The sequence below is a fragment of the Bubalus kerabau genome, chromosome 20 (genome assembly GCF_029407905.1).
Source record: "Bubalus kerabau isolate K-KA32 ecotype Philippines breed swamp buffalo chromosome 20, PCC_UOA_SB_1v2, whole genome shotgun sequence".
In the NCBI taxonomy this organism is placed as follows: Eukaryota; Metazoa; Chordata; class Mammalia; order Artiodactyla; family Bovidae; genus Bubalus; species Bubalus kerabau.
Genome location: NC_073643.1, coordinates 36,758,659 through 36,771,682, shown reverse-complemented (window position 1 = coordinate 36,771,682; position 13,024 = coordinate 36,758,659). Strand labels below are relative to the sequence as shown.

At 55.1% G+C, this 13,024-nt stretch overlaps 1 protein-coding gene across 1 annotated transcript in view; it reads right to left on the bottom strand.

Annotated features, from left to right (window-relative positions):
* LRIG1 (leucine rich repeats and immunoglobulin like domains 1) overlaps positions 1 to 13,024 on the bottom strand; it is a 115,344-nt gene that overhangs the window by 12,718 nt on the left and 89,602 nt on the right. The window contains exons 9-12 of the mRNA XM_055557190.1: positions 11,922 to 12,065; positions 9,556 to 9,636; positions 4,069 to 4,140; positions 3,248 to 3,319 (exon numbers count right to left, since the gene is read on the bottom strand). Of these exons, the coding sequence (XP_055413165.1) occupies positions 3,248 to 3,319; positions 4,069 to 4,140; positions 9,556 to 9,636; positions 11,922 to 12,065 (369 nt within the window). The remainder of the gene's footprint in view (positions 1 to 3,247; positions 3,320 to 4,068; positions 4,141 to 9,555; positions 9,637 to 11,921; positions 12,066 to 13,024) is intronic.

Sequence of the window (13,024 nt, the reverse complement as noted above, 5' to 3'; positions counted from 1 at the left end):
CATGGGCTTCCCTGGAGTGCACGGTCCCAGGTACATGATGACAAAAAGGGGGTGCCGAGATGCTCAGAAATTCCAGTAATGTCACATGGGCCACTTTTAGAGCAATACCTGTCCGCTACCCTGCCCCCCATATTCCGTAGCCCCTTCTTCATTTTCCTGTATGTCACTCAGCCTTTGAATGAGCAGAGAAGCCATCAAATCAGTCAACAGCCAGGCGGGATGAACCTGAAGGCAGAGAACCCATGGCTGACAAAATATATAAAACCTGCTCTTTGCTCCTGTTCCTCACCATTCCCAGATGAGCTGGGCGTCTTCATTTATTAAAATAATCTGGGGAAGTGATTTCTCAAGACTGAAATAATTGAGATCTGAGCCATTATAACTGGGATATTGCCCATTTTACACCTTAACATCAACACTAGGTTTTGTATCTGTATTTGATGGGGGAGAAGGCAATGGCACCCCACTCCAGTACTCTTGCCTGGAAAATCCCATGGACAGAGGAGCCTGGTGGGCTGCAGTCCATGGGGTCACTAAGAGTCGGACATGACTGAAGCGACTTAGCAGCAGCAGCAGGGCTATGCTTAGCACTGTCTGGAGAGTTGCTCTGTTGCGGGGTTCCCAGAGGTGTTGCTCTGTTGAGGGTTTCCTAGAGGTGCCAGGAGGGCCCTCACAGCTGAGTGTGGACAAACAGCCAATTCCCACCCCACATCTGGAGAGTTCCCTGGAACAGCGGTTGTAGAGGTGCCCCCAGGCACCAGAAAACTGTTCAGCACGGGTGAAGAGCAGAAAGGGGCTCCCCACTCCTGGGGGGCCATCCGGAGTGGCTGCCCCTTCCCACAGGGAGGCTTGGGCACCGCACATGAATGTCTAAGGGAGACACTGGCTATTACTGGGAGCCTTTGGGCCTTCACGTCGGGGACAGGGATGCGCTTCATTTGAACCACACAAACAAACTGGAGAAAACACACCTGACTTTTCTCTCTGATCAGAAACGTTTTTGAAAAGGGTTAAACCTCACATCACACATGCAGGGCATTTGCTGGCCCAGCTTCCTGGAGAGTTTCACCTCCTCCTCCCGTTAAAACCTCTGCAGTGGAAGCCTCGAGACCTCAGAAGACACTGGGTGCTCAGGATGGAGAGAAGGCTGTCCTAGAGAATTTAGGACTAACAGCGCAGAAGGAGAGGCATGGAGGCAGACATCGGGGACATCGACCTTCCCTCCACACACACACCACCTCCAAGACCAGGCCTAGCTTGAAAGGCCGGATTGGGGGGGGGGGTCACTGGTGACCCCAAGACTCTGCAGCTCCCTGCTGCTAACAAGCACGGTCGTCCTGGGCTCCTGCCTTGCAGCCACCCCAACACTCTGCTGGCTTCCATCATGCATTTTCATGACTCCAAGTGTGTTTCTAATCATTGCTTGTGGAAATTTACCCCGAGGATGACTTAAGTGCACAGCTCAACCTGCCTTGATCCGATGGGGGAAGAAAATGACCAAGTGGGATTACCCATTTCTCCCATCAGAGGGCTGGGCCCAGGGCCAGCCCCAGCTGGGTACATGCAGGAACTGGTGGGAAGCACAGGGAGGGGCCCAGGCTGAGCCTCCAGAACCAAAAACAGCATCTGGGGGACGGGGCAGGGGGAAGTCAAGCACCTGGAGGGGTCCAGTCATTCCCAGATAGAAAACCCTAAGGAAACCAGAGTTTTTAAGAGGCCCAAAGGAAATTTCTCTCTCCTTGTCCTGCTGTCTTTCCCTCAAAACACCCTCTTCCCTTTAATCAGATTGTTTTTACTTCCAGCACTATATTTGGAAAGTTTAAAAAACAGGAATGCTGGAAGAAATGTACAGTGAAAACACAACTTAGATTCTACAATGAATGCTTTGTGATGCTTTCTTTATCATGTATCTCTCCACATGTCCATCCTTCCACCAACTCTCGTTCTAAGATCATGGCCCTTCTGAGAAACAGCACGACCCGACAGACAGGAACCTCACAGGACTCTAAGCGTCATAAGGCCAGTGTCCAGCTGCCTGCCTCCGCTCACTAACGTCCTTCCCAGGGGAACGTCGCTGGGGCCTCTTCCTGCTCTCCTTTCCAACCGTGGAGACTATGCCTCTCTACTGCTCCATTTCCCCACTCCCTGCCCCCACTGAGGGTCCACCAGGAGGGTCCTCAGGAACGAGGATGAGCTTAGGGTACAAAGACAGCCATGGGCAATGTGTGACTTTGTCAGCTACTTTAAGAACCCAAAGCTGCACCTCTAGGGAACTAAAGAATCGGATACATGTATAGGAAGAAGAAAGGAAGCCTGGGTGTTGCCACCTCAATCCTTAGATGAGCTGCTCCACCAGAGGCAAGCTCTTCTAACCCGTCGCCCCCAGGGCCACAGGGCAGCACCAGCGCCTGCAGACGCCACGGGGGCCTGGAGACACATGCGAGGCTCTGCAGCCCGGAGTGCATGTGGCATCCCATGGGGAGCTCTGCCCTGTCCATAGCCCACCCCGCTGTTTAGAGAAAGCCCTCTCGAAAAAGGCCCTTTATTGTGAGCACACCCTAAAGATGGAAACTTGTCCTTGACGTAATTAAAGGGACAAGTATCCATTTTACAGAAGAGAGTTTCCCATCGTCGACAGCAGCGGGGCGTCAGCTGCAGCCTGCATGCCCGCTGCCGGTTTCTGTAAATAAGAATTTACTGGCACACGGCCACACCCACGCATTTATGTATTATTTATGGCTGGTTTCTGTTCAAGAATCAAGCTGTCATGACAGAGCTCTTGTGGCCCAAAAAGTGGAAACTATTTACTAGGGTCCTGTAAGAAAAAGTGTATTGTCCCCTGATTCAGCTTAAGCCCCTAGAGGGCATTTTTTTTTCCTAAAAGACAATTTAACTTACAACTATAAATGATCCCAAGTGTGAAAGTAAAGTGTTAGTCACTCAGTCATGTCTGACTCATTGCGACCCCATGGACTACAGCCTGCCAGGCTCCTCTGTCCATGGAATTCTCCAGGCAAGACTACTAGATTGGGTTGCCATTCCCTTATCCAGGGGATCTTCCCGACCCAGGGATCGAACCTGGGTCTCCTGCATCGCAGGTGGATTTTTTACCACCTAAGCCACCATAGAAGCCTGTAAATGATCACACAACTGTTTGGTAAAATGAAGCTTACTGCAAATAAGGCACTTCTTACTCTGAAATCCTCTACTCAAGTTAATCTGGGGCCACAGAATCCCGGGTACTTACAGCTCTTTAAGATTCTTCATCTTCACAAAGGCATCAAACTGGACAGATCTGATTGCATTCTCTCCAAGGTTCCTGAAAAGCATCATTCTTTACTTAGGCAAAGAAACTCTAGGTATCCTTCAGGTCAGGCATGTGTGTGAGTTAAGATGCTCAGGGATTTCTCCTGACAGCCCTGGATTCGCTGATGAACCATGGGCAATGGGTCACACCCTGTGTCCTGTCCGAAGGCCACCGTAAGTGGCTGTTCTTTCACCTGTACTGACACAAGCACATGGAGTAACTGGGGAATAAACCAGTCTTAAGGGCAGCATCAAAGCTAGGCTGAGGCCTGCTCAGCAAGTCAATACGGAAAACTTTTCCAAAATAATCAAGGTTGCATTCGATTTAAAGACAAACTAAGAATCCAGTACCAGAGGCATCAGATGGTGACACCCATCCCCTGGGGACAGGCTGGGTGGCCCTGTCCCCCAGCTCCTGGCTCAGCCCATCATGTCCCTAAGCCCTGCTGAGCTGCTTAAGGGGAGGTGCCAGCCTGAGACAGGTGAAGGGTCATCAAGGAAGTGGAAGGAGCCCAGGGCCCAAGTCAGTGCCTGGCAAAGGGAGAGAGGAAGGTATTTCTGTGAGCCCCAAGAGGCCATATGTTCGGTAACCGTTGCTGGCACAGGCAAGACAAAAGCCCAAGTTGAAGCTGACTTAGAAGGCAGCAGCCGGCATTTCTGCACAGCCTGTTCTGGGCTTACAAAGCCGTGGCTGCCTCGCCAGTGGCTCCCCCAGCCGCCACGCCCGCAGGCTTGGGGTTGGGGGCCCGGCCGGGTACTCACAGATGCTCCAAGCCTTCCAGCCCTGAGAACGCTCTCTTGGCCACGGACTTGATCTTGTTGCCGAACAGCGTCCTGCAGTTTCCAAACATCCAGAAACAGAGGTGGAGAGGGCGGGAGAGCGACGAGGGAGGTGTGGGGAGAAAGAACACAGAGTCAGGGCGACGCCAGCTGAGAGGTCGGTCTGGGGAGAGGCAGGTGGGAATCTGACCTGGGCCGAGATGATGTGTCTGAGGCACACAGGCTCTCCCCTTCTGAAACCAGGCACTTTTATCTTTATTAGAACTTAACAGTGATGACAAGTGGGAACTCCATGCTCTGTCTTGCCAAAAAAGGCCCCTTGTGGTGGTAACTGGAAATCACCTCGTCCAACCTGGCTGTCTCCCCAGGGACCACCCACGGGTGGGGGGTGTGTAGCCACAGTCTCACAGGAGAGAAGGTGACTCATCAGGCTCCAGGGAGAGCATGCAGTCAGAATAAAAACTCTTGGAACTAAAGACTACAGCCCACTTCTGAAAACTGCATTCTGGGGATAAAGGTCCCCAAAGGTGGCTGGAAAAGGACAGGACAGTGGGCGAAATGGCAGCCAGGATGTGGCCACACGGAGCTACGCCCCTGCCCACGAGAAGGCCCCTCAGCTCTTTAGCAAGAGCCCAGGTTTCACATGAAGCCAATGGTGCGAGGATCATCAAATCCCAGACTTCAAAGGTTACATAACTGACGTCTGTACCTGGACCGCCCACCCAAGAGAGGGGGCGCCCACCTGCTGGCCACTCCAATCACCATCTCAGCAGTGACAGCCAGAGTTTTCTCAAAAACCCAAACCTGGCGCCTGCTATGCACCTGGAGGACACGCATGCCTCTTCCACAGGCTGTGTGATCTGAAGGGAAGTGAGCCTGGACTTGGGGTAAAGGGTAGGGGTGCATCGAGAGTGGCTGGACACTGGGAAGGAAAAGCACCAGATTCCAGATTTCCCTCCTCATTATCAGACACTCTGATGAGAGCCCACGCCACATGCTCTCCACCTGCTGCTGCACACAAAACTGTCGGCGAACACCGAGATCATGCTGACACGTGCGGCTCTGCGGCCGTGGTGCTGACCAGAGTTCTGCAAAGGGCAGGTTGGACAGGATGCGGGCTCCTGGCAGCCAGCGTCCAGGAAGTCTCTGAGCCACAGCGTGGGGCAGGGACCCCTAGGCACCAGGGCAGGTGCTCAGGGCAGAAAGCCCTAGAGAAAGGCAGGATTCTTCGTCCAGATCCACCAAGCATCAGGGGGATGGTCGCCAGTAAAGCCCAGCCCTGCTTCAGACCTGTGTTAGGATGGGGCCCACAAGGGACAACAACAAGCACCAACCCCTCTCTGGAAAGAGAAACGTGAGGCTTGAAGGAAGCCAAAGATGGCAGGGCAGCCTGCTGCTGCCCGCCACATGGACCCCAAGCCTCTGCCTCATTGCAGAGAGTTCCTGGGGCCATGCAGGCGAGGACCATGAGGCTACCTCCAAGAGGGGGTCACAGGCCCCATGGACCCAGCTTGTGCCAGGCACAGCCTCCACCTCCTCCCGGGCCGCTGGACCCCAGAGCTACGCTGGCCCTGCAGCGTCACAGCGGCCCCAGGGGAACCCTGAGCTTGGCCCTCAGATGCAGCAGCTCTAGCTCCCGCCTCCGAGGGCAAAGAGCACCAAGGCCACCCAACCCCTTTGCCCTTTCCTTCTCTAGGAAGCGGTCTGCATGAACGTGAAAACAATCTCATGTTGCAAGAGCTTCTATGACTGCTGTCTGAGGTTTTCATTCTAAGACAAACAAACCCAACACCCAGAAACCCAGTGGCCATGCCTGCTGGGGCTCCCTCACGGTGGGGCGAGGGCAGCCAGCTCTAGCCCGGGGGGCACCGAAGCCCGGCGCCTCTGACAGCGCCGCCAGCCTCGCACTTCCTCAGATCCCCCAGGCCGAGTCACTGCACGCTCCAGGTCCCAGCAAAATGTAGTGAACTCTTCAGTGAACTCTTCCGTAAATGAGATCCAGGAAAAACACTGTGCTTTATTTTATCCATTAAATATTAGTCATGTTGACCTCTGACAACGAGGGCGGGCTGCTCTTTCTAATGGTGGCAATAGTAATAAAACAAAACCTCAAATCCTCACTTCTTCAGGGGCGGCTCATGGACCTGTTGGTGGATTGAAGCAGGTCCTCCCATTCCCCAGAAGACGTCTGCGGGTGGGGGCTGGGCTTGCCCACCAGAGTGTGTGGGCAGAGGAGAGCTGGGGCTGTGGCGCGGGGGCATCCCCATCCGTGTGCTGGGGGCCAACGAAGGTGGCTGCACCCGATGACGGCTCCCAAGAAAGGACAGCCAGCCCGATGTCCCCCCACCACTGACCGGGAGCAGTGACCCTGGGCTTCGCCTATCAAACCCTCTCCCTCATCCCCTGCCAACCCAGCTCTCGCTAACCTCACCCCACAAAGACTGAAGGGCCTATGCCCAGGAATGGGAGAGCTGGAGCCATGGGCCAGCACCTGTCTCCCTGTTGCACACAAGTGACTGAACGCTCTTCTCTGTGACTGACCTGTGCTCCAGAAACCCCGCCCCCTGACACACGTGGGCCCCTGCCTGGTGTCCCGTTGACATTCTGAAAGAGGGGGGCACCGCGTGGGTGAGCACAGTAATACCCGGCCAGCAAGCTCTGGGTGGAAAGCCCATCCCGGACGGCTCTGTTCAGCGGCTGGAAAATGAAAGGCAGGGCGGGCTTCACAGGGGGAAGCCTTTTATGGCTCTGCTGCTCACTTGTTCCTTTCTTGGAAAACGTTTTAATTTCGCTCTGGCCTTGGGCCTGGCAGGGAGGACCCCAGGTCCTTGACTAGTGGAGTGCAGGCCACACAGCGTGTCCCCCGGCTCTTCCGAGGGAGGTCCCCGATCTCTGCCCCCCCAGGTGCTTCTGTGGCTGAGCCAGCTAGGCTCGAGGGACCCAGAGCCCTGACAGCAGCCCCATGGGTGGACAGCAGCTTGAGGGGGACAGCCCTCCTCCACAATGACATGAGCCCCCTGCCCCCCGATAATGCCCCCAACAGAGTCACCACTAGGCTGCTCAATGGGGCGACGTGGTGTCATGGCCACGGAGCAGAGCGTTCAGGCAGCGCTCCAGGGAGACCAAAGCAGCTCGGCTTCCTCCCACGTCACGTGACTGAAGCTGACTCAACGCGACTAGCCATTAGGAAGGGCTGCAGGCTGGATGCCGGCTGGTTTACACAGAACCACAAGCCTCGTGGCCTCGAAGGCCAGGCCCACCTCACGGGCAGGAGGGGCCGCCACGTGCCACTCATGCTGGTTTCTAACCAGAGCCATGCACCAGGGTCACAGGACCACAGCCCACCTCACAGTGTGACCATCATGTAACGGTGCCAGTCCTGTTTCCCGTCTGCCCACTTCTCATTCCTCACCTCTGAGAATCTGCATCACATAGTTTTCCTTTTCTAACCAAGAAAGAGAATTACTTTTTTTTCTTTTGCGACAGAACCGAAATATCACCTGACCTAAGTAACTGATTGCATGTATTTAATGCTATTAAGGAATTACTGTTACTGTCCCAGTTTCCCCCAATTATTTACATCTGTCTTTTTTGGAAACACTCAGGAGAGCCTCCGTGCCCAAGATCCTGGTCAGTGGAGCTGGGTGGGAGGAGACTGGAGACTATTCTACAGGTCGGGGTTAACCAGCTGTTTCCAAGGAGTCTGTGTCAAGCAGCTCACCACAGGCCAGGGATCCGGGCTCTTGGGCTGAGACCTTGGGACTTTACACAGGACTGTTACTGTAGTCCAGCGGGAACGGAGAACACGGTGGGGAACAGGCCACAGGCAGTTAGGAAGTGGTTCCAGGCTCCAGACACAGGATGGCTTACACAGAACCAGAGGTCACAGGCCCCTGGGGGTCGCTGCCCTTCACCTGCCAGGGAAGAGCCTCCTGGAAGCCACGACACCCAAGAACCGCCTCCAGGTTTCACAGAATGGACAGGCTCCACACAGGACCCCACCTTCGCCATAGCTTCGTCAGGCTGGGGCCGGGCGAGGCGCTGGAGATGAGGCTCAAGCTCAATGGCTGCTCAGGTGCCCACACCCCTGCCCACGCCCCCCAGCAGCCTCATCCTGAGCTTGGGGCTCCCCTGTCAACAATGGGCCTCTGTGCTCCGTCGTGTGGTCCCCTTCCCAAGCTTGCGGGGCAAAGCGCCCAGGAGGTGGGGGAGAAGGGAGTATTTTTATGGGGGAAGAAGGCGGCCGCCAGGCTTTTCCGACCCACTCTCAGAAACACAGGCTCCTCAGGAAGAGACCTCAAGTCAAAACAGCTGACGTGTACTCACCACTCCCGGAACACCCAAGGCGTGAAAACCCCACTTTTCTAAACAAATTAGAAACGCTAACTCCTCAGAAAGACCCTCCCACCACAGCCTTTCCCGGAGCCTCGCCTTCCACTGCCGCTTTCAAAATATTTACTTTACTCTCGTGCTTGGCACGCCGTCTCCAAAACAGGCCGGGGGAGGGGGAGTGTGGAGCTGTGACCATTCTCTGTCTTGTCCTCCTCACCCTCCACTCGAGAGGCAGTAAACAGTAGGAACAGCTCCCACCCGGGCGCCTGAATGTTCCCAGGGCAGCCTCGGCAGAGTGCTGGTGAGAGGCAGAAAGAGTGGACGAGGAGGGGACAGGGTGGGCTTTGGGGCCACACAGGCCCTGCCACCAGAAGCTGTGTGATCGTGGGCAACATCCCTTCTCGTTTCCTCAACTACAGAAAAATGCAAAACACAGCCAGGCCTCCTGAGATAGTCAGATGTCACACACACTCACACACAGACACACACCTCCTGAGATAGATGTCACACTCACTAACATACACACACACACACACACACACACACACACACAGATACACGTCTCCTGAGAGTTAGATGTAATACAGGCGTGCACGCACACATACACACGCCTTGCAAATTCTAGGAGCTTAGAAAAACAAACCCCAAACACCGGAAACCCTGAATAAAAAAACATAGCTACTGCATCACCCTTGGTAATGATTGTTTCTCTTTAAGATTATGATTGACAACAAAAAGACTGCCTGAAGTCTCTAAACCATCGAGAGTTACTTGGCTTTAGATGTTTAGAATTTCTAGAAACTGAATAACAGGGCAAGGCTCCTTTGAGCAAAGAACAACAAAAAAGCTGGCTGTTTTCACATCAGTCAAGAACTGAAGAGGAAAGAAGATGCAACGGGCCTCCAGCCCCCAAAAACCAACGCCCAGGGCAGTATGGAGACAGCAGGCCAGAGAGAAGCGGAGAGGCCTCCTGCCTTCCTATGCAGACTTTCCTTTCCAAACAAAAGAACAATGAATGTGCCAATGCTACCTGGGGTGGACCCACAACCACAGTGGTGTGTGTGCTGGGGGGAGCAGGGGCGTGGAAAGAGGCACCTCTGTGCACCAGCCCCACGGATCGTTCGGGGCCACACTCACAGCTTGCTGAGGCTGTCCAGCCCTGCGAAAGCGCCACTGGTGTCCTCGATTGTGCCCGAAATCTCATTGTGGTCCAGATCCCTGGGGAGGAGACACAGAAGGCTTAGTTAGCATCCAGTCTGCTGTAGGAAGAGAGACCCACATCTAGCCTGCCACCTTAAAGCCCAGAACATCCCAGTCTATTCCAGATGCCTGGACGGCATGTCTGCCTAAGATTACAGGCATTAGAAAACAAACTTATGCTTGCCTGTACACATGGCTATATTTAAAATGGATCACCAACAAGGACCTACTGTACAGCACAGAGAACTCTGCTCAGTGTTCCGTGGCAGCCTGGGTGCGAGGGGGTTTGGGGCAGAATGGATACATGCGTATGTACGGCTCAGTCTGTTCACTGTTCACCTGCAACTACCACAGCAGAGTTCACTGGCCACACCCCAGTGCGAAATAAACGGGAAAAAAAAAAAATTAGAAGTATGACCCCTGGGCCACCCTGCCGTGCGGTCTGGCTTTCTCAGCCTCCCAACAAAGCCGACAGGGGCCTCTGACCAGCAGCTTCTGGGCTCTACGTGCTGCTCCCAGTGGGCTAAGGTCAGCCCCGGGGGAAGGGGTGCAGACGGCACAGGGGAAAGCCTGCTCTGGATTCCACTCCCCAAGGGTGGACTTCTGGCCACTGCTCTGAGAATGAGTCCAAAAGGTTCCCTAAGGTTCTCATATACCTTCCTACCACCTAGGGTCCCTTCCCTGGACTTGATGAGACACTCCATAAGGCCCACAGAGGAGGGGGACGGTGAAGAGCAAGCCCCTGGCACAGGGCCCTCTATAGCCACCTCCAGGCTGGCAAGCGGGTTTTGCACCCTGAACTCCCACCTCCCCCCGGGGCCTCCACAGGTGCTGACTCCTAGCCAGGCACATCTGGGTGCTGAGTCAGACTTGTGACCCACTTGCCAGGATGAGAGGATGAGGCCAACTTCTCGGGCTGGTCTCCTCCAACAATGAGAATCACAAGGCCGATGACTCAACTTCCTGCCCCAGCTTCCAAGGGCAGGTCACCACCGGGCAAGACACCCCACCTGGTGACCATGCCCCCGTGCCGCTCCGGTTGGCCCTCTCCCACTTTCCACAAGGTCTCCCACACCTTCCTTTCCGGAACCCTGGAGACGTGGGCCAGGAACAGGACGGGATGCTGCTCCTGGCTCCCGGGAGAGCCAACGGGGCAGGGAGCTTGGACCGTGGAGTGCGTCGCTTGCTCTGACCTTTATTTTACAGCAGCATGCGCAGAGAGCTGCAATTCGGAGGCCGGAAGGGCCTCCTCCTTGGCATCGGTTCTTCCCTATTCGTCCTGAAACACCCGGGACCTGGAGCTGCGGCTTTGTGTGTCTGTCCCCCTGCTCCAGTCCTGGCTGCCAGTTTTCTCTCTCTTGTCTGGCCTGTACCATCTGAACATCCTGGCCATGTCAGTCAGCACCGCCAGGGCTCGGAGACTGACCCCAGCTTGAATAGCCTGGTGTCCAGGTTCTTTCTCACTCCCCAGCGACGGCCTGGTGTGATGGCTTTCTCAGCCCTCTCTGCCAAGTGCAAGGGCCTTTCTCCCCATCAGGCTGGAGCAGCCGCTCTTTCTGCAGGGGGCAGGCCTGGGAGGGAGGACCCGCAACCCTCTGTTGAAATCCAGACGCACCGCCCCCGACCTGCAACCCCCACTCTGTGGCTGGTTGGCTGCTTGTTCTCTGTTGCCTGGAAATTCTTGGAAGCCAATGGCTAAAAAATTTTAGTTCCAGAAAAGCGCCCTGCAGCAAGTTCTGAAAGTTCCCTCCACCTCACGGGGCGCCGAGAGGAAGGTGACACGACCACCTCTGTTGGGTTAAACGACCCTCAGGAGGCTCAGGGACAGAAACAGGACTCCCCCGTCACCTCTTGTGGACATGGGCTTCTGAACGCAGTTTGTGTTGAAGAAGTTGAGATGCTAGCCCAACACGTGCCTCAGTACTGCCCTCACTCAGATAAAAATGCTCAGGACCAAACCACGAGTCACTGCAGGGAGGCTCAGGATGCAAGGACGGCCCCCAGCTGGGCTGCTGTCCTGGGGGCGGCGTGCCGTCTGGGGAAGTTCCGGCGGCTGGACCCCATGTCCCATCAGGAGCAGTGTGGGAACTAGCGCATGGTGACGAGTTTGAGGCTTCATCACTAGGCACCACCCCACGGGAAATGGACAATTTTCTGCTCAACCAGCTCGTTTTCATGATATTAAAGTTTGAGACTGTGGCACAAGTCAGCTTTGGACCTAATTCCAACTCAAGACCTGTGAGAGGGGAAAACAGTAAGGCAGGTGGCTTGCTGTCCCATCAACCCAACGGGGAAAGACTTACAAGACACGCAGGCTCTTGAGTCCCCGGAAGGCGCCTTCCGCAATGTGGCTGATGGAGTTGTGGCTGAGGCGCAGGATGCTCAGGCTACTCAGGTCGGCCAGGCTCTCCTCGTCCAGCCGGGTCAGGTTATTGAAGGACAGAATCCTGAGGAACAGGGGGGGAGAGCAAACGTCACCATCAGGTTGCTCGGCGTTGTCCTCCCTTCTCCTTTCCCCATGGTGGAGCTGGGTCAGCCAGTCATCTGGGTCCAAGTGGGGAGGGACATGCCCACCAGAATCCCAAGGGCAAAATGGTCTCACAGCTAGAAACCCACCAGGGCTTGACACCCATGTGGTTTGACTCTTGGAAGGAGATCTGTAAACTGAGCACTACACGGGGTTGTTCAACAAACAAGCACAAGGCTCCAATGCCTTCCTGCACCTCGTGTCCGTGGCTGGTCCTGATTCAGGCCATGGAAGACTTCTCGTGGCTGTGGCCGGAGACTCTGGGTGGGACCCCAGGGGGTTCTCACAATGAGGGAGGGAGCCGGACAGCCTCCGCCCTCAGCCAGCAGAGGGCGCCACCAGGCACTGCCTGGAACAAGACTTCTTCACTGAACCGCAGGCTTCACCTAGGCGGCACCCTTGGGACCAGTGTCCCTCCAGGCTTCCTTGCCCTCACCTGAGCCAGCCTCTTAGCATGATCTCCCCACTGTAAGCAGGTCAGGACCACACCTCCAATCACACACCTCTGAGTGTCAGAATCACACTTTCCTCCCAACACACCCCCTGCACCTCTGATGTGGCTGTGGGTCGTGACCTAGCGTATTAGTCATCTATCCTTGAAAAAATGGGAACTCTGGGCTAGGGCAGGAGGAAGGAAAATAAATTCGGAGATTAGTAAGTATGTAAAGGTAGCAGGGAGTGACAGTTTTTCTCTCCTGGAGAAATAAGTCATGGTGTCTGTCAGTTGCAAAGACCTGGCAGGAGACCAAAATGACATCCTCACCTGCAATTAAAGAATTCAGCTTAAAGGACCCTTGGGACACACACGTGGAAGGCAGCCCTAAATCTGGCTCCAGGGTTACCTGAGTGTCGGACATAGTGTTAGACTGGTCAGGACAC